General features: G+C 57.4%; 1 protein-coding gene across 1 annotated transcript in view; it reads left to right on the forward strand.

Annotated features, from left to right (window-relative positions):
- LOC129852942 (FH1/FH2 domain-containing protein 1-like) overlaps positions 1-25,345 on the forward strand; it is a gene marked incomplete at its 5' end in the record, with an annotated part of 76,681 nt that overhangs the window by 39,544 nt on the left and 11,792 nt on the right. The window contains 2 exon segments of the mRNA XM_055918541.1: positions 4,992-5,158; positions 13,188-13,325. Coding sequence (XP_055774516.1) covers positions 4,992-5,158; positions 13,188-13,325 — 305 coding nt within the window.

Below are 25,345 nucleotides of genomic sequence, written 5' to 3' on the forward strand. Positions count from 1 at the left end.
TATCCTACAACTGCCTCGTGTTGAGTTGGTATCTCTGTATCCTACCACTGCCTCGTGTTGAGTTGGTATCTCTGTATCCTACCACTGCCTCGTGTTGAGTTGGTATCTCTGTATCCTACCACTGCCTCGTGTTGAGTTGGTATCTCTGTATCCTACCACTGCCTCGTGTTGAGTTGGTAACCGTGTGGCTCAGTTGGTAGAGCATGGCGCTTGCAACGGCGCTTGCAACGCCAGGGTTGTGGGTTCATTCCCCACGGGGGGACCAGGATGAATATGTATGAACTTTCCGATTTGTAAGTCGCTCTGGATAAGAGCGTCTGCTAAATGACTTAAATGTAAAATGTAAATGTTAAATGTTGAGTTGGTATCTCTGTATCCTACCACTGCCTCGTGTTGAGTTGGTATATCTATCTCCTGTATCCTACCACTGCCTCCTGTTGAGTTGGTATATCTCTCTCCTGTATCCTACCACTGCCTCATGTTGAGATGGTATCTCTGTATCCTACCACTGCCTCGTGTTGAGTTGGTATATCTCTCTCCTACATGTCTGGACACATTTTATTTCTGAGTTTGGAAGCGAATTCATATTGAAAACGCGTGTGGACATTCCTTGTCAAGTCACCACACTACAGTATGATTAGTTAGCAGCCATTTTGTTAATGAAACGGTAGTGGTGTCGGTGGTGGATATGTCCTGTAGAGGTATAAACTAATGTTCTCTCCCCAGCCCAGACGACTGTAATGTTAATATGGACAAGCCCGTCCTCAGGAAGTTTCAGTAAGTACGGTTTATGGAACGTTATGTTGCATGATGGGAGGTGGCCGACCTGCTTTGGAGCCTGCTGCTGCATTCTGGGAGCTGGGGGTCATGGCTGTATCCTAAATGGCACCCTATTCCCTATATAGTACACTACTATAGACCAGAGCCCTGTTCCCTATATAGTGGTACTACTATAGACCAGAGCCCTATTCCCTATATAGTGCACTACTATAGACCAGAGCCCTATTCCCTATATAGTGGTACTACTATAGACCAGAGCCCTATTCCCTATATAGTGGTACTACTATAGACCAGAGCCCTATTCCCTATATAGTGGTACTACTATAGACCAGAGCCCTATTCCCTATATAGTGGTACTACTATAGACCAGAGCCCTATTCCCTATATAGTGGTACTACTATAGACCAGAGCCCTATTCCCTATAAAGTGCACTACTATAGACCAGAGCCCTAGTCCCTATATAGTGCACTACAATAGACCAGAGCCAATAGGGTTTTTAATGGTCAAAAGTAGTGGACTATGTATTGAATAGGGAGCCACTTGGGACGTAGCCTGGGTGTTATGGTGTGTTGGCGTCCAATTTGAAATGGTGTGTTGATATTAACGGTGTGGTCTGCGGTTTATGATTAAAATCGGGTTCAACCAATCAATTTAACAGGGTTTTATCATGAACATTGATTGACAGGTTCAAGACACCAATGGAGCAGAACTGAAGGTGTAAGATTCATCACATGACAATAAACTGGATTAAAGGGGAAACGTCATGCTGGTCATCTCCAGCATCACCCCCAACATCTACATATGTGCTGCACGGTAGACTAGTGGTTAGAGGGGAGGGACGGCAGGTAGCCTAGTGGTTAGAGGGGAGGGACGGCAGGTAGCCTAGTGGTTAGAGTGGAGGGGCGGCAGGTAGACTAGTGGTTAGAGTGGAGGGGCGGCAGGTAGACTAGTGGTTAGAGTGGAGGGGCGGCAGGTAGACTAGTGGTTAGAGTGGAGGGGCGGCAGGTAGCCTAGTGGTTAGAGTGGAGGGGCGGCAGGTAGCCTAGTGGTTAGAGTGGAGGGGCGGCAGGTAGACTAGTGGTTAGAGTGGAGGGGCGGCAGGTAGCCTAGTGGTTAGAGTGGAGGGGCGGCAGGTAGCCTAGTGGTTAGAGTGGAGGGGCGGCAGGTAGCCTAGTGGTTAGAGTGGAGGGACGGCAGGTAGACTAGTGGTTAGAGTGGAGGGACGGCAGGTAGACTAGTGGTTAGAGTGGAGGGGCGGCAGGTAGCCTAGTGGTTAGAGTGGAGGGACGGCACGGTAGACTAGTGGTTAGAGTGGAGGGGCGGCAGGTAGCCTAGTGGTTAGAGTGGAGGGGCGGCAGGTAGCCTAGTGGTTAGAGTGGAGGGACGGCAGGTAGACTAGTGGTTAGAGTGGAGGGACGGCAGGTAGACTAGTGGTTAGAGTGGAGGGACGGCAGGGTAGACTAGTGGTTAGAGTGGAGGGGAGGTAGGTAGCCTAGTGGTTAGAGTGGAGGGACGGCAGGTAGACTAGTGGTTAGAGTGGAGGGACGGCACGGTATACTAGTGGTTAGAGTGGAGGGACGGCAGGTAGACTAGTGGTTATGGTGGAGGGACGGCACGGTATACTAGTGGTTAGAGTGGAGGGACGGCACGGTATACTAGTGGTTAGAGTGGAGGGACGGCAGGTAGACTAGTGGTTAGAGTGGAGGGACGGCACGGTATACTAGTGGTTAGAGTGGAGGGACGGCAGGTAGACTAGTGGTTAGAGTGGAGGGACGGCACGGTATACTAGTGGTTAGAGGGGAGGTACGGCAGGTAGACTAGTGGTTAGAGTGGAGGGACGGCAGGTAGACTAGTGGTTAGAGTGGAGGGGAGGCAGGTAGACTAGTGGTTAGAGTGGAGGGACGGCAGGTAGCCTAGCGGTTAGAGTGGAGGGGAGGCAGGTAGCCTAGTGGTTAGAGTGGAGGGACGGCACGGTAGACTAGTGGTTAGAGTGGAGGGGAGGCAGGTAGACTAGTGGTTAGAGTGGAGGGGAGGCAGGTAGACTAGTGGTTAGAGTGGAGGGGAGGCAGGTAGACTAGTGGTTAGAGTGGAGGGACGGCAGGTAGCCTAGCGGTTAGAGTGGAGGGGAGGCAGGTAGCCTAGTGGTTAGAGTGGAGGGACGGCACGGTAGACTAGTGGTTAGAGTGGAGGGGAGGCAGGTAGCCTAGTGGTTAGTGGAGGGACGGCACGGTAGACTAGTGGTTAGAGTGGAGGGACGGCAGGTAGCCTAGTGGTTAGAGTGGAGGGGAGGCAGGTAGACTAGTGGTTAGAGTGGAGGGACGGCACGGTAGACTAGTGGTTAGAGTGGAGGGGAGGCAGGTAGCCTAGTGGTTAGAGTGGAGGGACGGCACGGTAGACTAGTGGTTTGAGTGGAGGGATGGCACGGTAGACTAGTGGTTAGAGTGGAGGGACGGCAGGTAGCCTAGTGGTTAGAGTGGAGGGGAGGCAGGTAGACTAGTGGTTAGAGTGGAGGGGAGGCAGGTAGACTAGTGGTTAGAGTGGAGGGACGGCAGGTAGACTAGTGGTTAGAGTGGAGGGGAGGCAGGTAGCCTAGTGGTTAGAGTGGAGGGACGGCAGGTAGCCTAGTGGTTAGAGTGGAGGGACGGCACGGTAGACTAGTGGTTAGAGTGGAGGGACGGCAGGTAGACTAGTGGTTAGAGTGGAGGGACGGCAACCCTCCATCTTTTTTTTACTACAAAACATAGAAAAGCCATTTTCACATGTTGATGTTGGGTTGGAGCCATTTTCCACCACCATGCTAGCGTAGCTAATGCTAATCCCAGAACACCATTTTCCACCACCATGCTAGAGTAGCTAATGCTAATCCCCGGATGTTCCGTACTGCGTTCAGCCAATCAGGTTGCAGCAGTCGTTTTTTTTTCACCCCTGATCTGATCGTTTTAACACTCTCTAGCGTGGACCGGGATTAGCATTAGCTACACTAGCGCAGTGGTGGAAAATGGTGTTTCATAAAGAAATTACAAATATTTTCTCCAGGGTTTTTTTCTTCGCCTTCTCAACATTAAATCGAGTTAAGTAGGTAAACTACGCCTTTGCAGCCTAAATTAATGTTTTATGTACGAACCGGTCTACAGGGGATACGAGGCCATAGCCGGCTGCATACAGTCCCTTTGGACGGTAAAACGACTCAATACTTGACTCAGAGAGAAGATTAAAAGCAGTAAACCTGAGTGATGTATTGCAGTGATCCAGGGAGGGCCTGTTTTAACTGGAGTAGCTGCCCCGCCCCTACTGAGCCCTCCCCTGGGGAGAGAGGGAGGGAGGGAGAGAGAGAGAGAGAGGGAGGGAGGGAGAGAGAGGGAGGGCCTGTTTTAACTGGAGTAGCTGCCCCGCCCCTACTGAGCCCTCCCCTGGGGAGAGAGGGAGGGAGGGAGGGAGGGAGGGAGGGAGAGAGAGGGAGGGCCTGTTTTAACTGGAGTAGCTGCCCCGCCCCTACTGAGCCCTCCCCTGGGGAGAGAGAGAGAGGGAGGGAGGGAGAGAGAGGGAGGGCCTGTTTTAACTGGAGTAGCTGCCCCGCCCCTACTGAGCCCTCCCCTGGGGAGAGAGAGAGAGGGAGAGAGGGAGGGAGGGAGAGAGAGGGAGGGCCTGTTTTATCTGGAGTAGCTGCCCCGCCCCTACTGAGCCCTCCCCTGGGGAGAGAGAGAGAGGGAGGGAGGGAGGGAGGGAGGGAGAGAGAGAGGGAGAGAGGGAGCGAGGGAGAGAGAGAGAGAGAGAGAGGGAGGGAGGGAGGGAGGGAGGGTGAGTTCCTGGTGTGGTGGGTGTGAGGGGGTGGTGGTGTGGTGGTTGGCTTGGCTTCTGTCGCTGGCTAGGACCGTGCCATCTGAGAGCGTGGGCAGCGTATCTGTGGGCCGAGAAGCGTAATGGCTATCACAGTCATGCTGCAGGGTATGGTATCTGTTCTGGGGAATCAACATCAAATTATTTTGGTTATAAATGATATTTGTGTATTTCTAGACTATAATCAGTGTGTCTGGTTCAGGTCCTGTGGGGGTTTTGTCTCTCTCTTCTAATCTGTCTAATCTATTGTTTTGTTGCTGTGATCCTGGGTGATTTGGTTTTTGCCATGCTTGTCCCGTAATGGTGTTGTCGACCCCCCCCCCTCCATGGCGGCTCAGTCACCTCCAGTTTCCTCCATGTCTGTGTTCCTGTAGAGGCACCTTCCTCCGCAACCTGGTCGCCACCCAGTGGGAGAAGACGAGTCGGAGCCAACACGACAAGCTCCAGGATAAACTGTCCCAGGATGACCCCGTAGTCACGTCCCCCAGGGCAGAGGAGGACACCTCATCTGCAGACAGCAGCCCCAGTACACCCACTGAAGGTACAGTACCCTAAACCCTGCCGTACCCTCGTCCTCTAGCCCAAATACCCCAGCTGAAGCCAGCCCCTACCCCAGGTCCCAGGTACAGTACCCTAACCCAGCCTCTACCCCAGGCCCCAGGTCCCAGGTACAGTACCCTAACCCAGCCTCTACCCCAGGCCCCAGGTCCCAGGTCCCAGGTACAGTACCCTAACCCAGCCTCTACCCCAGGTCCCAGGTACAGTACCCTCGTCCTCTACCCTAGTCCCAGGTCCCAGGTACAGTACCCTAACCCAGCCTCTACCCCAGGCCCCAGGTCCCAGGTACAGTACCCTCGTCCTCTACCCCAGGTCCCAGGTACAGTACCCTCGTCCTCTACCCTAGTCCCAGGTCCCAGGTACAGTACCCTAACCCAGCCTCTACCCCAGGCCCCAGGTCCCAGGTACAGTACCCTCGTCCTCTACCCCAGGTCCCAGGTACAGTACCCTCGTCCTCTACCCTAGTCCCAGGCCCCAGGTCCCAGGTACAGTACCCTCGTCCTCTACCCTAGTCCCAGGCCCCAGGTCCCAGGTACAGTACCCTCGTCCTCTACCCTAGTCCCAGGCCCCAGGTCCCAGGTACAGTACCCTCGTCCTCTACCCTAGTCCCAGGCCCCAGGTCCCAGGTACAGTACCCTAACCCAGCCTCTACCCCAGGCCCCAGGTCCCAGGTCCCAGGTACAGTACCCTAACCCAGCCTCTACCCCAGGTCCCAGGTACAGTACCCTCGTCCTCTACCCTAGTCCCAGGCCCCAGGTCCCAGGTACAGTACCCCCTAACAGCCTGACCAGGTAGTGTCCTGGAAACATCTCTCCTCTCAGACCCTCATTGAGCCGTCCTAATTGGTAGTGACATGCGCATGGTGCTCGGGCGTGATCGGCAACCGCTTTGTGCGTCGTCACAACACCTCAGAATGAGGAAGTGTTGTCGGGAGCGAGAGGAGGAGCGGATAATCCTTACTCCTGTTCCAGTCAGATTGGAGACGTACCAGGCCCTGCAGTGTCAGACGTACCAGGCCCTGCAGTGTCAGACGCACCAGGCCCTGCAGTGTCAGACGGGGGCAGGACGTTACCTAACATAGCCTCAACTCATGCTGGGAAGGTTCGACAGTTTCTCATAAGAGACCTGGAATAGTTACTGAGGAGGAATACTTACTGAGGAGGAATAGACCTGGAATAGCTGGAATAGAGGAGGAATAAACCTGGAATAGTAACAGTTACTGAGGAGGAATAGACCTGGAATAGTTCATAGTTACTGAGGAGGAATAGACCTGGAATAGTAATAGTTACTGAGGAGGAATGGACCTGGAATAGTAACAGTTACTGAGGAGGAATAGACCTGGAGTAGTTAATAGTTACTGAGGAGGAATAGACCTGGAGTAGTAATAGTTACTGAGGAGGAATATACCTGGAATAGTAACAGTTACTGAGGAGGATTAGACCTGGAATAGTTACTGAGGAGGAATAGACCTGGAATAGTTACTGAGGAGGAATAGACCTGGAATAGTTACTGAGGAGGAATAGACCTGGAATAGTAACAGTTACTGAGGAGGAATAGACCTGGAACAGTTACTGAGGAGGAATAGACCTGGAATAGTTACTGAGGAGGAATAGACCTGGAATAGTTACTGAGGAGGAATAGACCTGGAATAGTTACTGAGGAGGAATAGACCTGGAATAGTAATAGTTACTGAGGAGGAATAGACCTGGAATAGTAATAGTTACTGAGGAGGAATAGACCTGGAATAGTAACAGTTACTGAGGAGGAATAGACCTGGAGTAGTACTAGTTACTGAGGAGGAATAGACCTGGAATAGTAATAGTTACTGAGGAGGAATAGACCTGGAGTAGTAATAGTTACTGAGGAGGAATAGACCTGGAATAGTAACAGTTACTGAGGAGGAATAGACCTGGAATAGTAACAGTTACTGAGGAGGAATAGACCTGGAGTAGTAATAGTTACTGAGGAGGAATAGACCTGGAATAGTAACAGTTACTGAGGAGGAATAGACCTGGAGTAGTAACAGTTACTGAGGAGGAATAGACATGGAATAGTTACTGAGGAGGAATAGACCTGGAATAGTTACTGAGGAGGAATAGACCTGGAATAGTAACAGTTACTGAGGAGGAATAGACCTGGAATAGTAACAGTTACTGAGGAGGAATAGACCTGGAATAGTAATAGTTACTGAGGAGGAATAGACCTGGAATAGTAACAGTTACTGAGGAGGAATAGACCTGGAATAGTTACTGAGGAGGAATAGACCTGGAATAGTAACAGTTACTGAGGAGGAATAGACCTGGAATAGTTACTGAGGAGGAATAGACCTGGAATAGTAACAGTTACTGAGGAGGAATAGACCTGGAATAGTAACAGTTACTGAGGAGGAATAGACCTGGAATAGTTACTGAGGAGGAATAGACCTGGAATAGTAATAGTTACTGGGGAGGAATAGACCTGGAATAGTAATAGTTACTGAGGAGGAATAGACCTGGAATAGTAATAGTTACTGAGGAGGAATAGACCTGGAATAGTAACAGTTACTGAGGAGGAATAGACATGGAATAGTTACTGAGGAGGAATAGACCTGGAATAGTTACTGAGGAGGAATAGACCTGGAATAGTAACAGTTACTGAGGAGGAATAGACCTGGAATAGTAACAGTTACTGAGGAGGAATAGACCTGGAATAGTAATAGTTACTGAGGAGGAATAGACCTGGAATAGTAACAGTTACTGAGGAGGAATAGACCTGGAATAGTTACTGAGGAGGAATAGACCTGGAATAGTAACAGTTACTGAGGAGGAATAGACCTGGAATAGTAACAGTTACTGAGGAGGAATAGACCTGGAATAGTAACAGTTACTGAGGAGGAATAGACCTGGAATAGTTACTGAGGAGGAATAGACCTGGAATAGTAATAGTTACTGAGGAGGAATAGACCTGGAATAGTAACAGTTACTGAGGAGGAATAGACCTGGAGTAGTAACAGTTACTGAGGAGGAATATACCTGGAATAGTAACAGTTACTGAGGAGGAATAGACCTGGAGTAGTAACAGTTACTGAGGAGGAATATACCTGGAATAGTAACAGTTACTGAGGAGGAATAGACCTGGAGTAGTAACAGTTACTGAGGAGGAATATACCTGGAATAGTAACAGTTACTGAGGAGGAATAGACCTGGAGTAGTAACAGTTACTGAGGAGGAATATACCTGGAATAGTAACAGTTACTGAGGAGGAATAGACCTGGAATAGTTCATAGTTACTGAGGAGGAATAGATCTGGAATAGTAACAGTTACTGAGGAGGAATAGACCTGGAATAGTAACAGTTACTGAGGAGGAATAGACCTGGAATAGTAACAGTTACTGAGGAGGAATAGACCTGGAATAGTAACAGTTACTGAGGAGGAATAGACCTGGAATAGTAACAGTTACTGAGGAGGAATATACCTGGAGTAGTAATAGTTACTGAGGAGGGGCATAAGATGGTTGTATTTTCACGTGACCTGACCAGGAAACACCCAGAAAAAATATCTTCGCTCTATCCGGACGGGGTTAGTTTTACTGGGATAGGTCGGGTAATGAAATGATGTGCATAAGCACAAAACACCATGTCATTTTAGTCCTTTGAAAATCTGCCGTGTCAGTCATTTTTACATGGCGGGAGAGTCACTATTCCAGCCAGAATAACCTTCTGTTTTCCCGACAAACTCCAAGGCCCTCGGATAATACTAGTTCTGTGCCATTTGACATTTTGAGAGACGTTTCAGGGTTTGATAAGTGCTGCTTTGCAGTTTGAGCAAGAAAACAATAACTCATTTGATTGAATTGCTTAAAACAAAGTGTATATATTTCATATGAACGGCCGACATTTATCAACTTTTAACAGCGAAAGTTTTTTTGTGCCAAATAACTGAAATTGAACATCACCAAATACTTCAATTTCATTAGATGTGAGATAACAAAATAGGTTATTGTGTCTCTGCCTATTTAACGAAACACTCTGATGTAGGCAATACATCTCAAAGCAGGGCATCACTGATTCCCTACTGAGCTTAAACCTTTTGGAAATGGTCACTTCATTTTCTCATCCGTAAACACATCTACTGTCCCTCACGTCAGAGGGATGGGGGGACGGACGTCTACTGTGGCTGTTCAGCAGCTCACGTCAGAGGGATGGGGGGACGGACGTCTACTGTGGCTGTTCAGCAGCTCACGTCAGAGGGATGGGGGGACGGACGTCTACTGTGGCTGTTCAGCAGCTCACGTCAGAGGGATGGGGGGACGGACGTCTACTGTGGCTGTTCAGCAGCTCACGTCAGAGGGATGGGGGGACGGACGTCTACTGTGGCTGTTTAGCAGCTCACGTCAGAGGGATGGGGGGACGGACGTCTACTGTGGCTGTTCAGCAGCTCACGTCAGAGGGATGGGGGGACGGACGTCTACTGTGGCTGTTCAGCAGCTCACGTCAGAGGGATGGGGGGACGGACGTCTACTGTGGCTGTTCAGCAGCTCACGTCAGAGGGATGGGGGGACGGACGTCTACTGTCCCTCACGTCAGAGGGATGGGGGGGACGGACGTCTACTGTGGCTGTTCAGCAGCTCACGTCAGAGGGATGGGGGGGGGGGGGGTGTCTACTGTACATTATCACTTCCTCCAGTGATATATAATGGGGACACCTGTACATTATCACCCTTCCTCCAGTGATATATAATGGGGACACCTGTACATTATCCCTTCCTCCAGTGATATATAATGGGGACACCTGTACATTATCACTTCCTCCAGTGATATATAATGGGGACACCTGTACATTATCACCCTTCCTCCAGTGATATATTATGGGGACACCTGTACATTATCCCTTCCTCCAGTGATATATAATGGGGACACCTGTACATTATCACCCTTCCTCCAGTGATATATAATGGGGACACCTGTACATTATCACCCTTCCTCCAGTGATATATAATGGGGACACCTGTACATTATCACCCTTCCTCCAGTGATATATTATGGGGACACCTGTACATTATCCCTTCCTCCAGTGATATATAATGGGGACACCTGTACATTATCACTTCCTCCAGTGATATATTATGGGGACACCTGTACATTATCACCCTTCCTCCAGTGATATATAATGGGGACACCTGTACATTATCCCTTCCTCCAGTGATATATAATGGGGACACCTGTACATTATCACTTCCTCCAGTGATATATAATGGGGACACCTGTACATTATCACCCTTCCTCCAGTGATATATTATGGGGACACCTGTACATTATCACCCTTCCTCCAGTGATATATAATGGGGACACCTGTACATTATCACCCTTCCTCCAGTGATATATAATGGGGACACCTGTACATTATCCCTTCCTCCAGTGATATATAATGGGGACACCTGTACATTATCACTTCCTCCAGTGATATATTATGGGGACACCTGTACATTATCACCCTTCCTCCAGTGATATATAATGGGGACACCTGTACATTATCACCCTTCCTCCAGTGATATATTATGGGGACACCTGTACATTATCACTTCCTCCAGTGATATATTATGGGGACACCTGTACATTATCACTTCCTCCAGTGATATATTATGGGGACACCTGTACATTATCACTTCCTCCAGTGATATATTATGGGGACACCTGTACATTATCACCCTTCCTCCAGTGATATATTATGGGGACACCTGTACATAATAATGACATAACCAACGAGTCTAGTAATAGCTGTTCCGTCTGAACAGGGCTTCCAGCTCTGACACCAGATGAGAGGCATCTAGGTTCCCATGAAGTCTCAGACCCCTGCATGACTCTGGAAGTCTGGCACTGGAGCCACTCTCTCCCTCTCTCCTCCTCCTCCCTGGCAGCCCAGCACTACATCCCTCCCTCTCTCCATCCCTTTCTCCTCCTCCCTCTCTCCATCCCTCTCTCTCTCCTCCCTCTCTCTCTCCATCCCTCTCTCTCTCCTCCCTCTCTCCATTCCTCCCTCTCTCCATCCCTCTCTCCCCGTCCCTCTCTCTCTCCTCCCTCTCTCCATCCTTCCCTCTCTCCATCCCTCCCTCTCCTCCTCCCTCTCTCCTCCTCCCTCTCTCCATCCCTCTCTCCTCCTCCCTGGCAGCCCAGCACTACCCCTCTCTCCTCCTCCCTCTCTCCTCCTCCCTCTCTCCTCCTCCCTCTCTCCATCCCTCCCTCTCTCCATCCCTCCCTCTCTCCATCCCTCCCTCTCTCCATCCCTCTCCTCCTCCCTCTCTCTCTTCCTCCCTCTCTCTCCTCCTCCCTCTCTCCATCCCTCCCTCTCTCCATCCCTCCCTCTCCTCCTCCCTCTCTCCTCCTCCCTCTCTCTCTCCTCCCTCTCTCTCTCCTCCCTCTCTCTCTCCTCCCTCTCTCCATCCCTCTCTCCCTCCTTCTCTCCTCCTCCCTCCCTCTCCCCCTCCCCCCCTCTCTCTCTCTCTCTCTCCATCTCTCTCCCCCTCCACTCTGGCCCCTCAAAGCCTCTCTGTCTTTTCTGTTCCTCTGGTAAACACATGGAAATGAGAGATGGAGAGGCCCAGAAACCCCCCCTCCTAGAGATGAACGTACTTTGGTGCGAAAAGTGCAAATCAATCCCAGAACAACAGCAAAGGACCTTGTGAAGATGCTGGAGGAAACGGGTACAAAAGTATCTATATCCACAGTAAAACGAGTCCTATATCGACATAACCTGAAAGGCCGTTTAGCAAGGAAGAAGCCACTGCTCCAAAACCACCATAAAAAAGCCAGACTATGGTTTGCAACTGCACATAGAGACAAAGATCGTACTTTTTGGAGAAATGTCCTCTGGTCTGATGGACCAGAGGACAACTGTTTGGACATAATGACCATCGTTATGTTTGGAGGAAAAAGGGGGGGTCTTGCAAGCCGAAGGACACCATCCCAACCGTGAAGCACGGGGGTGGCAGCATCATGTTGTGGGGGTGCTTTTCTGCAGGAGGGACTGGTGCACTTCACAAAATAGATGGCATCATGAGGCAGGACAATTATGTGGATATATTGAAGCAACATCTCAAGACATCAGTCAGGAAATTAAAGCGCGGTCGCAAATGGGTCTTCCAAATGGACAATGACCCCAAGCATACTTCCAAAGTTGTGGCAAAATGGCTTAAGGACAACAAAGTCAAGGTATTGGAGTGGCCATCACAAAGGCCTGACCTCAATCCTATAGAAACATTTTGGGCAGAACTGAAAAAGCGAGCAAACCTGACTCAGTTACACCAGCTCTGTCAGGAGGAATGGGCCAAAATTCACCCAACTTATTGTGGGAAACTTGTGGAAGTCTACCCGAAACGTTTGACCCAAGTTAAACAATTTAAAGACAATGCTACCAAATACTAATTGAGTGTATGTAAACTTCTGACCCACTGGGAATGTGATGAAAGAAATAAAAGTTGAAATAAATAATTCTCTCTGCTATTATTCTGACATTTCACATTCTTAAAATAAAGTGGTGATCCTAACAGACCTAAGACAGGGAATGTTTACTAGGATTAAATGTCAGGAATTGTGAAAAACTGAGTTTAAATGTATTTGGTTAAGGTGTATTTAAACTTCCGACTTCAACTGTATCTCGCTCTCTCTCTTTCTGCTCTATATATCACGCTCTCTCCTCAATATCTCTCGCCTCTCTCTCTCTCTCTCTCTCTCTCGCTCTCGCTCTCGCTCTCTCGCTCTCTCGCTCCTATATCTCTCTCTCTCTCTCTGTCTCTCTGTGTGTGTTTTACACACACACTCAGACAAGTGAAAAGACTTTGGCAGAGAAGGGTAGAGGGCCTTTCACATTGAAGTTGAATGTGAGTCTGGGGGGCATTTCTCTGAAGTACACTCACTGGCATTATGCTCTGCCAGTAACATTTCAAATGGAAATTCACTCATACATTATTTAAAATGTAGCTGATTCAGTTGTGAATGTTTTTACTTATTGGGTTGTGTGTCTGTGTGTGCCAACAGCCCCGTTCCAGGCCAGCGGTGCAGGAACAGAGCCCCAGCCAGAGCTCCACGCAGGGGGGCAGGTCTCAGGAGAGACTGGCCCCATCCAGAGAACCCTGGAGCAGCCAGCAGACACCCAGGCGACCCATAATGAACCAGGCAAGAGATTAACATCCAACCCTCCTTCTAAATCTACTGCCCCTTCCCCTCTGCCCCTTCCCCTTCCCCTTCCCCTCTGCCCCTTCCCCTCTGCCCCTTCCCCTTCCCCTCTGCCCCTTCCCCTCTGCCCCTTCCCCTCTGCCCCTTCCCCTTCCCCTCTGCCCCTTCCCCTCTGCCCCTTCCCCTCTGCCCCCTCCCCTCTGCCCCTTCCCCTCTGCCCCTTCCCCTCTGCCCCTTCCCCTTCCCCTCTGCCCCTTCCCCTTCCCCTCTGCCCCTTCCCCTCTGCCCCTTCCCCTCTGCCCCTTCCCCTCTGCCCCTTCCCCTTCCCCTCTTCCCCTCTGTCCCTTCCCCTCTGTCCCTTCCCCCCTTCCCCTCTGCCCCTTCCCCTCTGTCCCTTCCCCCCTTCCCCTCTGTCCCTTCCCCTCTGTCCCTTCCCCCCTTCCCCTCTGCCCCTTCCCCTCTGTCCCTTCCCCTCTGTCCCTTCCCCCCTTCCCCTCTGTCCCTTCCCCTTCCCCTCTGTCCCTTCCCCTCTGTCCCTTCCCCTCTGTCCCTTCCCCCCTTCCCCTCTGCCCCTTCCCCTCTGTCCCTTCCCCTTCCCCTCTGTCCCTTCCCCTCTGCCCCTTCCCCTCTGCCCCTTCCCCTTCCCCTCTGCCCCTTCCCCTTCCCCTCTGCCCCTTCCCCTCTGCCCCTTCCCCTCTGTCCCTTCCCCTCTGTCCCTTCCCCTTCCCCTCTGTCCCTTCCCCTCTGCCCCTTCCCCTCTGCCCCTTCCCCTCTGCCCCTTCCCCTCTGCCCCTTCCCCTCTGTCCCTTCCCCTCTGTCCCTTCCCCTTCCCCTCTGCCCCTTCCCCTCTGCCCCTTCCCCTCTGCCCCTTCCCCTCTGCCCCTTCCCCTCTGCCCCTTCCCCTCTGCCCCTTCCCCTCTGTCCCTTCCCCTTCCCCTCTGTCCCTTCCCCTCTGCCCCTTCCCCTCTGCCCCTTCCCCTCTGCCCCTTCCCCTCTGCCCCTTCCCCTCTGCCCCTTCCCCTTCCCCTCTGCCCCTTCCCCTCTGCCCCTTCCCCTCTGCCCCTTCCCCTCTGCCCCTTCCCCTCTGTCCCTTCCCCTCTGTCCCTTCCCCTTCCCCTCTGCCCCTTCCCCTCTGCCCCTTCCCCTCTGCCCCTTCCCCTCTGCCCCTTCCCCTCTGCCCCTTCCCCCCTTCCCCTCTGCCCCTTCCCCTCTGTCCCTTCCCCTCTCCCCCTTCCCCTCTGCCCCTTCCCCTCTGTCCCTTCCCCTCTGCCCCTTCCCCGTCCCCTCTGTCCCTTCCCCCCTTCCCCTCTGCCCCTTCCCCTCTGTCCCTTCCCCTTCCCCTCTGCCCCTTCCCCTCTGTCCCTTCCCCCCTTCCCCTCTGCCCCTTCCCCTCTGTCCCTTCCCCCCTTCCCCTCTGTCCCTTCCCCCCTTCCCCTCTGCCCCTTCCCCTCTGTCCCTTCCCCTTCCCCTCTGCCCCTTCCCCTCTGTCCCTTCCCCTTCCCCTCTGCCCCTTCCCCTTCCCCTCTGTCCCTTCCCCCCTTCCCCTCTTCCCCTTCCCCTCTGTCCCTTCCCCCCTTCCCCTCTGCCCCTTCCCCTCTGTCCCTTCCCCTCTGCCCCTTCCCCTCTGCCCCTTCCCCTCTGCCCCTTCCCCTCTGCCCCTTCCCCTTCCCCTCTTCCCCTTCCCCTTCCCCTCTGCCCCTTCCCCTCTGCCCCTTCCCCTCTGCCCCTTCCCCTCTGCCCCTTCCCCTTCCCCTCTTCCCCTTCCCCTCTGCCCCTTCCCCTTCCCCTCTGCCCCTTCCCCTCTGCCCCTTCCCCTCTGCCCCTTCCCCTCTGCCCCTTCCCCTCTGCCCCTTCCCCTTCCGCTCTGCCCCTTCCGCTCTGCCCCTTCCGCTCTGCCCCTTCCGCTCTGCCCCTTCCCCTCTGCCCCCTCCCCTCTGCCCCTTCCCCTCTGCCCCTTCCGCTCTGCCCCTTCCGCTCTGCCCCTTCCCCTCTGCCCCCTCCCCTTCCCCTCTGCCCCTTCCCCTCTGCCCCTTCCCCTCTGCCCCTTCCCCTCTGCCCCTTCCCCTTCCCCTCTGCCCCTTCCCCTCTGCCCCTTCCCCTCTGCCCCTTCCCCTCTGCCCCTTCCCCTTCCCCTCTGCCCCTTCCCCTCTGCCCCTTCCCCTCTGCCCCTTCCCCTCTGCCCCTTCCCCTTCCCCTCTGCCCCTTCCCCTCTGCCCCTTCCCCTTCCCCTCTGCCCCTTCCCCTCTGCCCCTTCCCCTCTGCCCCTTCCCCTCTGCCCCTTCCCTCTGCCCCTCTGCCCCTCTGCCCCTTCCCCTCTGCCCCTTCCCCTCTACCCCTTCCTCTTCCGCTCTGCCCCCTTCCCCTCTGCCCCTTCCCCTTCCCCTCTGCCCCTTCCCCTCTGCCCCTTCCCCTCTGCCCCTTCCCCTCTGCCCCTTCCCCTCTGCCCCTTCCCCTTCCCCTCTGCCCCTTCCCCTCTTCCCCTTCCCCTCTGCCCCTTCCCCTTCCCCTCTGCCCCTTCCCCTCTGCCCCTTCCCCTCTGCCCCTTCCCCTCTGCCCCTCCCCCTCTGCCCCTTCCCCTCTGCCCCTTCCCCTCTGCCCCTTCCCCTCTGTCCCTTCCCCTCTGCCCCTTCCCCTTCCCCTCTGCCCATTCCCCTCTGCCCCTTCCCCTCTGCCCCTTCCCCTTCCCCTCTGCCCCTTCCCCTCTGCCCCTTCCCCTTCCCCTCTGCCCCTTCCCCTTCCCCTCTGCCCCTTCCCCTCTGCCCCTTCCCCTCTGCCCCTTCCCCTCTGCCCCTTCCCCTTCCCCTCTGCCCCTTCCCCTCTGCCCCTTCCCCTCTGCCCCTTCCCCTCTGCCCCTTCCCCTCTGCCCCTTCCCCTCTGCCCCTTCCCCTCTGCCCCTTCCCCTTCCCCTCTGCCCCTTCCCCTCTGCCCCTTCCCCTCTGCCCCTTACCCTTCCCCTCTGCCCCTTCCCCTCTGCCCCTTCCCCTCTGCCCCTTCCCCTTCCCCTCTGCCCCTTCCCCTCTGCCCCTTCCCCTTCCGCTCTGCCCCTTCCGCTCTGCCCCTTCCGCTCTGCCCCTTCCGCTCTGCCCCCTCCCCTCTGCCCCTTCCCCTCTGCCCCTTCCGCTCTGCCCCTTCCCCTCTGCCCCTTCCCCTCTGCCCCTTCCCCTCTGCCCCCTCCCCTCTGCCCCTTCCCCTTCCCCTCTGCCCCTTCCCCTCTGCCCCTTCCCCTCTGCCCCCTCCCCTCTGCCCCTTCCCCTCTGCCCCTTCCCCTCTGCCCCTTCCCCTTCCCCTCTGCCCCTTCCCCTCTGCCCCTTCCCCTCTGCCCCTTCCCCTTCCCCTCTGCCCCTTCCCCTCTGCCCCTTCCCCTCTGCCCCTTCCCCTTCCCCTCTGCCCCTTCCCCTCTGCCCCTTCCCCTCTGCCCCTTCCCCTCTGCCTCTTCCCCTCTGCCCCTTCCCCTCTGCCCCTTCCCCTTCCCCTCTGCCCCTTCCCCTCTGCCCCTTCCCCTCTGCCCCTTCCCCTCTGCCCCTTCCCCTTCCGCTCTGCCCCTTCCCCTCTGCCCCTTCCGCTCTGCCCCTTCCGCTCTGCCCCCTCCCCTCTGCCCCTTCCCCTCTGCCCCTTCCCCTCTGCCCCTTCCCCTCTGCCCCTTCCGCTCTGCCCCTTCCCCTCTGCCCCTTCCGCTCTGCCCCTTCCCCTCTGCCCCTTCCCCTCTGCCCCCTCCCCTCTGCCCCTTCCCCTCTGCCCCTTCCCCTCTGCCCCTTCCCCTCTGCCCCTTCCCCTCTGCCCCTTCCGCTCTGCCCCTTCCCCTCTGCCCCCTCCCCTCTGCCCCTTCCGCTCTGCCCCTTCCCCTCTGCCCCCTCCCCTCTGCCCCTTCCCCTTCCCCTCTGCCCCTTCCCCTCTGCCCCTTCCCCTCTGCCCCTTCCCCTCTGCCCCTTCCCCTTCCCCCCTTCCCCTTCCCCTCTGCCCCTTCCCCTCTGCCCCTTCCCCTTCCCCTCTGCCCCTTCCGCTCTGCCCCTTCCCCTCTGCCCCTTCCCCTCTGCCGCTTCCCCTCTGCCCCTTCCCCCCTTCCCCTTCCCCTCTGCCCCTTCCCCTCTGCCCCTTCCGCTCTGCCCCCTCCCCTCTGCCCCTTCCCCTCTGCCCCTTCCGCTCTGCCCAATCCCCTCTGCCCCTTCCCCTCTGCCCCTTCCCCTCTGCCCCTTCCCCTCTGCCCCCTCCCCTCTGCCCCTTCCCCTCTGTCCCTTCCCCTCTGTCCCTTCCCCTTCCCCTCTGCCCCTTCCCCTCTGCCCCTTCCCCTCTGCCCCTTCCCCTCTGCCCCTTCCCCTCTGCCCCTTCCCCTCTGCCCCTTCCCCCCTTCCCCTCTGCCCCTTCCCCTCTGTCCCTTCCCCTCTCCCCCTTCCCCTCTGCCCCTTCCCCTCTGTCCCTTCCCCTCTGCCCCTTCCCCGTCCCCTCTGTCCCTTCCCCCCTTCCCCTCTGCCCCTTCCCCTCTGCCCCTTCCCCTTCCCCTCTGCCCCTTCCCCTCTGTCCCTTCCCCCCTTCCCCTCTGCCCCTTCCCCTCTGTCCCTTCCCCCCTTCCCCTCTGTCCCTTCCCCCCTTCCCCTCTGCCCCTTCCCCTCTGTCCCTTCCCCTTCCCCTTTGCCCCTTCCCCTCTGTCCCTTCCCCTTCCCCTCTGCCCCTTCCCCTTCCCCTCTGTCCCTTCCCCCTTCCCCTCTTCCCCTTCCCCTCTGTCCCTTCCCCCCTTCCCCTCTGCCCCTTCCCCTCTGTCCCTTCCCCTCTGCCCCTTCCCCTCTGCCCCTTCCCCTCTGCCCCTTCCCCTCTTTCCCCTTCCCCTTCCCCTCTTCCCCCTACCCCCTTCCCCTCTTTCCCCTTCCCCTTCCCCTCTTCCCCCTTCCCCTCTGCCCCTTCCCCTCTGCCCCTTCCCCTCTGCCCCTTCCCCTTCCCCTCTTCCCCTTCCCCTCTGCCCCTTCCCCTTCCCCTCTGCCCCTTCCCCTCTGCCCCTTCCCCTCTGCCCCTTCCCCTCTGCCCCTTCCCCTCTGCCCCTTCCCCTTCCGCTCTGCCCCTTCCGCTCTGCCCCTTCCGCTCTGCCCCTTCCGCTCTGCCCCTTCCCCTCTGCCCCCTCCCCTCTGCCCCTTCCCCTCTGCCCCTTCCGCTCTGCCCCTTCCCCTCTGCCCCTTCCCCTCTGCCCCCTCCCCTTCCCCTCTGCCCCTTCCCCTCTGCCCCTTCCCCTCTGCCCCTTCCCCTCTGCCCCTTCCCCTCTGCCCCTTCCCCTTCCCCTCTGCCCCTTCCCCTCTGCCCCTTCCCCTCTGCCCCTTCCCCTTCCCCTCTGCCCCTTCCCCTCTGCCCCTTCCCCTCTGCCCCTTCCCCTTCCCCTCTGCCCCTTCCCCTCTGCCCCTTCCCCTTCCCCTCTGCCCCTTCCCCTCTGCCCCTTCCCCTCTGCCCCTTCCCCTCTGCCCCTTCCCTCTGCCCCTCTGCCCCTCTGCCCCTTCCCCTCTGCCCCTTCCCCTCTGCCCCTTCCTCTTCCGCTCTGCCCCCTTCCCCTCTGCCCCTTCCCCTTCCCCTCTGCCCCTTCCCCTCTGCCCCTTCCCCTCTGCCCCTTCCCCTTCCCCTCTGCCCCTTCCCCTCTGCCCCTTCCCCTCTTCCCCTTCCCCTCTGCCCCTTCCCCTTCCCCTCTGCCCCTTCCCCTCTGCCCCTTCCCCTCTGCCCCTTCCCCTCTGCCCCTCCCCCTCTGCCCCTTCCCCTCTGCCCCTTCCCCTCTGCCCCTTCCCCTCTGTCCCTTCCCCTCTGCCCCTCTTCCCCTTCCCCTCTGCCCATTCCCCTCTGCCCCTTCCCCTCTGCCCCTTCCCCTTCCCCTCTGCCCCTTCCCCTCTGCCCCTTCCCCTTCCCCTCTGCCCCTTCCCCTTCCCCTCTGCCCCTTCCCCTCTGCCCCTTCCCCTCTGCCCCTTCCCCTCTGCCCCTTCCCCTTCCCCTCTGCCCCTTCCCCTCTGCCCCTTCCCCTCTGCCCCTTCCCCTCTGCCCCTTCCCCTCTGCCCCTTCCCCTCTGCCCCTTCCCCTTCCCCTCTGCCCCTTCCCCTCTGCCCCTTCCCCTCTGCCCCTTCCTCTTCCCCTCTGCCCCTTCCCCTCTGCCCCTTCCCCTCTGCCCCTTCCCCTTCCCCTCTGCCCCTTCCCCTCTGCCCCTTCCCCTTCCGCTCTGCCCCTTCCGCTCTGCCCCTTCCGCTCTGCCCCTTCCGCTCTGCCCCCTCCCCTCTGCCCCTTCCCCTCTGCCCCTTCCGCTCTGCCCCTTCCCCTCTGCCCCTTCCCCTCTGCCCCTTCCCCTCTGCCCCCTCCCCTCTGCCCCTTCCCCTTCCCCTCTGCCCCTTCCCCTCTGCCCCTTCCCCTCTGCCCCCTCCCCTCTGCCCCTTCCCCTCTGCCCCTTCCCCTCTGCCCCTTCCCCTTCCCCTCTGCCCCTTCCCCTCTGCCCCTTCCCCTTCCCCTCTGCCCCTTCCCCTCTGCCCCTTCCCCTCTGCCCCTTCCCCTCTGCCCCTTCCCCTCTGCCCCTTCCCCTTCCCCTCTGCCCCTTCCCCTCTGCCCCTTCCCCTCTGCCCCTTCCCCTCTGCCTCTTCCCCTCTGCCCCTTCCCCTCTGCCCCTTCCCCTTCCCCTCTGCCCCTTCCCCTCTGCCCCTTCCCCTCTGCCCCTTCCCCTCTGCCCCTTCCCCTTCCGCTCTGCCCCTTCCCCTCTGCCCCTTCCGCTCTGCCCCTTCCGCTCTGCCCCCTCCCCTCTGCCCCTTCCCCTCTGCCCCTTCCGCTCTGCCCCTTCCCCTCTGCCCCTTCCGCTCTGCCCCTTCCCCTCTGCCCCCTCCCCTCTGCCCCTTCCCCTCTGCCCCTTCCCCTCTGCCCCTTCCGCTCTGCCCCTTCCGCTCTGCCCCTTCCGCTCTGCCCCTTCCCCTCTGCCCCTTCCCCTCTGCCCCTTCCCCTCTGCCCCTTCCCCTCTGCCCCATCCCCTCTGCCCCCTCCCCTCTGCCCCTTCCCCTCTGCCCCTTCCCCTCTGCCCCTTCCCCTCTGCCCCTTCCCCTCTGCCCCTTCCGCTCTGCCCCTTCCCCTCTGCCCCCTCCCCTCTGCCCCTTCCGCTCTGCCCCTTCCCCTCTGCCCCCTCCCCTCTGCCCCTTCCCCTTCCCCTCTGCCCCTTCCCCTCTGCCCCTTCCCCTCTGCCCCTTCCCCTCTGCCCCTTCCCCTCTGCCCCTTCCCCTCTGCCCCTTCCCCTCTGCCCCTTCCCCCCTTCCCCTTCCCCTCTGCCCCTTCCCCTCTGCCCCTTCCCCTTCCCCTCTGCCCCTTCCGCTCTGCCCCTTCCCCTCTGCCCCTTCCCCTCTGCCGCTTCCCCTCTGCCCCTTCCCCCCTTCCCCTTCTCCTCTGCCCCTTCCCCTCTGCCCCTTCCGCTCTGCCCCCTCCCCTCTGCCCCTTCCCCTCTGCCCCTTCCGCTCTGCCCAATCCCCTCTGCCCCTTCCCCTCTGCCCCTTCCCCTCTGCCCCTTCCCCTCTGCCCCTTCCCCTCTGCCCCTTCCCCTCTGCCCCTTCCGCTCTGCCCCTTCCCCTCTGCCCCTTCCCCTCTGCCCCTTCCCCTCTGCCCCTTCCCCTCTGCCCCTTCCCCTCTGCCCCTTCCCCTCTGCCCCTTCCGCTCTGCCCCTTCCCCTCTGCCCCCTCCCCTCTGCCCCTTCCCCTTCCCCTCTGCCCCTTCCCCTCTGCCCCTTCCGCTCTGCCCCTTCCCCTCTGCCCCTTCCCCTCTGCCCCTTCCCCTCTGCCCCTTCCGCTCTGCCCCTGCCCCTTCCCCTCTGCCCCTTCCCCTTCCCCTCTGCCCCTTCCCCTCTGCCCCTTCCCCTCTGCCCCTTCCCCTCTGCCCCTTCCCCTCTGCCCCTTCCCCTCTGCCCCTTCCCCTCTGCCCCTTCCCCTCTGCCCCTTCCCCTCTGCCCCTTCCCCTTCCCCTCTGCCCCTTCCCCTCTCTCCCTTCCCCTCTGCCCCTTCCTTTTCCCCTCTGCCCCTTCCCCTCTGCCCCTTCCCCTTCCCCTCTGCCCCTTCCCCTCTGCCCCTTCCCCTCTGCCCCTTCGCCTTCCCCTCTGCCCCTTCCCCTTCCCCTCTGCCCCTTCCCCTCTGCCCCTTCCCCTCTGCCCCTTCCCCTCTGCCCCTTCCCCTCTGCCCCTTCCCCTCTGCCCCTTCCCCTTCCGCTCTGCCCCTTCCCCACTGCCCCTGCCCCTCTGCCCCTTCCCCTCTGCCCCTTCCCCTCTGCCCCTTCCCCTTCCCCTCTGCCCCTTCCCCTCTGCCCCTTCCCCTCTGCCCCTTCCCCTTCCGCTCTGCCCCTTCCCCTCTGCCCCTTCCCCTCTGCCCCTTCCCCTTCCCCTCTGCCCCTTCCCCTCTGCCCCTTCCCCTCTACCCCTTCCCCTCTGCCCCTTCCCCTCTACCCCTTCCCCTCTGCCCCTTCCCCTTCCGCTCTGCCCCTTCCCCACTGCCCCTTCCCCTCTGCCCCTGCCCCTCTGCCCCTTCCCCTCTGCCCCTTCCCCTCTGCCCCTTCCCCTCTGCCCCTTCCCCTTCCCCTCTGCCCCTTCCCCTCTGCCCCTTCCCCTCTGCCCCTTCCCCTCTGCCCCTTCCCCTTCCGCTCTGCCCCTTCCCCTCTGCCCCTTCCCCTCTGCCCCTTCCCCTTCCCCTCTGCCCCTTCCCCTCTGCCCCTTCCCCTTCCCCTCTGCCCCTTCCCCTCTGCCCCTTCAGATTCAACCCCCCCCCCCCCCCCCCCCCCCAGTGGCCAGGAGACAAATGACCCAGTCCTAAACAGTCTGGGACTGCGCCCCCAATGTCTCCCTATTCCCTTTAGAGTGCACTACTGTTGACCAGAGGACCAGGGCCCAAAGGCTGTGTGGTCGAAAGTAGTGCACTACTGTTTACCAGAGGACCAGGGCCCAAAGCCTGTGGTCTAAAGTAGTGCACTACTGTTTACCAGAGGACCAGGGCCCGAAGGCTGTGTGGTCTAAAGTAGTGCACTACTGTTGACCAGAGGACCAGGGCCCAAAGACTGTGGTCTAAAGTAGTGCACTACTGTTGACCAGAGGACCAGGGCCCAAAGCTTGTGGTCTAAAGTAGTGCACTACTGTTGACCAGAGGACCAGGGCCCAAAGGCTGTGTGGTCTAAAGTAGTGCACTACTGTTGACCAGAGGACCAGGGCCCAAAGGCTGTGGTCTAAAGTAGTGCACTACTGTTGACCAGAGGACCAGGGCCCAAAGGCTGTGGTCTAAAGTAGTGCACTACTGTTGACCAGAGGACCAAGGCCCAAAGCCTGTGGTCTAAAGTAGTGCACTACTGTTGACCAGAGGACCAGGGCCCAAAGGCTGTGGTCTAAAGTAGTGCACTACTGTTGACCAGAGGACCAGGGCCCAAAGGCTGTGGTCTAAAGTAGTGCACTACTGTTGACCAGAGGACCAGGGCCCAAAGGCTGTGGTATAAAGTAGTGCACTACTGTTGACCAGAGGACCAAGGCCCAAAGGCTGTGTGGTCTAAAGTAGTGACCTCTAAAGGGAACAGGGGACCACTTGGGACTCCAACCAGACCGTGGCCCTTACGGTCCCCAACGTCCCACCAGCACCCAAGACTAGCCCAGTTATGAGGCGTTAGACATGTCAACTGTTTATACTAACAGATGACGATCTGGTTTCCCTTTTCCTGTTCTGATCCGACTGACAGGGAACGTGCTGCGATGCTGAGAGCAGGGTCGATGGTGAGGAGTGTTGGTCTCCGCCCCAAACGCCACCCTAGTCCCTATATAGTGCACTACTTTTGACTAGAGCTATGGACCTGGTCAAATGTAGTGCACTAAATAGAGCCCTCAAACTCAACCACCGCCATTTTTCATTCTTCCCCTCTAATCAGGGCCTGATTTAGACCTGGGACACCAGGGTGGGTGATTCCACCTCTAATCAGGGACTGATTTAGACCTGGGACACCAGGTGGGTGATTCCCCCTCTAATCAGGGCCTGATTTAGACCTGGGACACCAGGTGGGTGATTCCCCTCTAATCAGGGCCTGATTTAGACCTGGGACACCAGGTGGGTGATTCCCCCTCTAATCAGGGCCTGATTTAGACCTGGGACACCATGGTGGGTGATTCCCCTCTAATTAGGGCCTGATTTAGACCTGGGACACCAGGTGGGTGATTCCCCCTCTAATCAGGGCCTGATTTAGACCTGGGACACCAGGTGGGTGATTCCCCCTCTAATCAGGGCCTGATTTAGACCTGGGACACCATGGTGGGTGATTCCCCTCTAATCAGGGCCTGATTTAGACCTGGGACACCAGGTGGGTGATTCCCCCTCTAATCAGGGCCTGATTTAGACCTGGGACACCATGGTGGGTGATTCCCCTCTAATCAGGGCCTGATTTAGACCTGGGACACCAGGTGGGTGATTCCCCCTCTAATCAGGGCCTGATTTAGACCTGGGACACCAGGTGGGTGATTCCCCCTCTAATCAGGGCCTGATTTAGACCTGGGACACCAGGTGGGTGATTTCCCCTCTAATCAGGGCCTGATTTAGACCTGGGACACCAGATGGATGATTCCCCCTCTAATCAGGGCCTGATTTAGACCTGGGACACCAGGGTGGGTGATTCCCCTCTAATCAGGGCCTGATTTAGACCTGGGACACCATGGTGGGTGATTCCCCTCTAATCAGGGCCTGATTTAGACCTGGGACACCAGGTGGGTTATTCCCCCTCTAATCAGGGCCTGATTTAGACCTGGGACACCAGGTGGGTGATTCCCCCTCTAATCAGGGCCTGATTTAGACCTGGGACACCAGGGTGGGTGATTCCCCTCTAATCAGCGCCCGATTTAGACCTGGGACACCAGGTGGGTGATTCCCCCTCTAATCAGGGCCTGATTTAGACCTGGGACACCATGGTGGGTGATTCCCCTCTAATCAGGGACTGATTTAGACCTGGGACACCAGGTGGGTGATTTCCCCTCTAATCAGGGCCTGATTTAGACGTGGGACACCAGGTGGGTGATTTCCCTTCTAATCAGGGCCTGATTTAGACCTGGGACACCAGATGGATGATTCCCCCTCTAATCAGGGCCTGATTTAGACCTGGGACACCAGGGTGGGTGATTCCCTTCTAATCAGGGCCTGATTTAGACCTGGGACACCAGGGTGGGTGATTCCCCTCTAATCAGGGCCTGATTTAGACCTGGGACACCAGGTGGGTGATTCCCCCTCTAATCAGGGCCTGATTTAGACCTGGGACACCATGGTGGGTGATTCCCCTCTAATCAGGGACTGATTTAGACCTGGGACACCAGGTGGGTGATTTCCCCTCTAATCAGGGCCTGATTTAGACCTGGGACACCAGATGGATGATTCCCCCTCTAATCAGGGCCTGATTTAGACCTGGGACACCAGGGTGGGTGATTCCCCTCTAATCAGGGCCTGATTTAGACCTGGGACACCAGGGTGGGTGATTCCCCCTCTAATCAGGGCCTGATTTAGACCTTGAACACCAGATGGGTGATTCCCCTCTAATCAGGGACTGATTTAGACCTGGGACAGCAGGTGGGTGATTCCCCCTCTAATCAGGGCCTGATTTAGACCTGGGACACCAGGTGGGGGATTCCCCCTCTAATCAGGGCCTGATTTAGACCTGGGACAGCAGGTGGGTGATTCCCCCTCTAATCAGGGCCTGATTTAGACCTGGGACACCAGGTGGGTGATTCCCCTCTAATCAGGGCCTGATTTAGACCTGGGACACCAGGTGGGTGATTCCCCTCTAATCAGGGACTGATTTAGACCTGGGACACCAGGTGGGGGATTCCCCCTCTAATCAGGGCCTGATTTAGACCTGGGACAGCAGGTGGGGGATTCCCCCTCTAATCAGGGCCTGATTTAGACCTGGGACACCAGGTGGGTGATTCCCCCTCTAATCAGGGCCTGATTTAGACCTGGGACACCAGGGTGGGTGATTCCCCCTCTAATCAGGGCCTGATTTAGACCTGGAACACCAGATGGGTGATATTAATGACCCAG

This window comes from Salvelinus fontinalis, chromosome 4 (genome assembly GCF_029448725.1).
Source record: "Salvelinus fontinalis isolate EN_2023a chromosome 4, ASM2944872v1, whole genome shotgun sequence".
Taxonomy (NCBI): Eukaryota; Metazoa; Chordata; class Actinopteri; order Salmoniformes; family Salmonidae; genus Salvelinus; species Salvelinus fontinalis.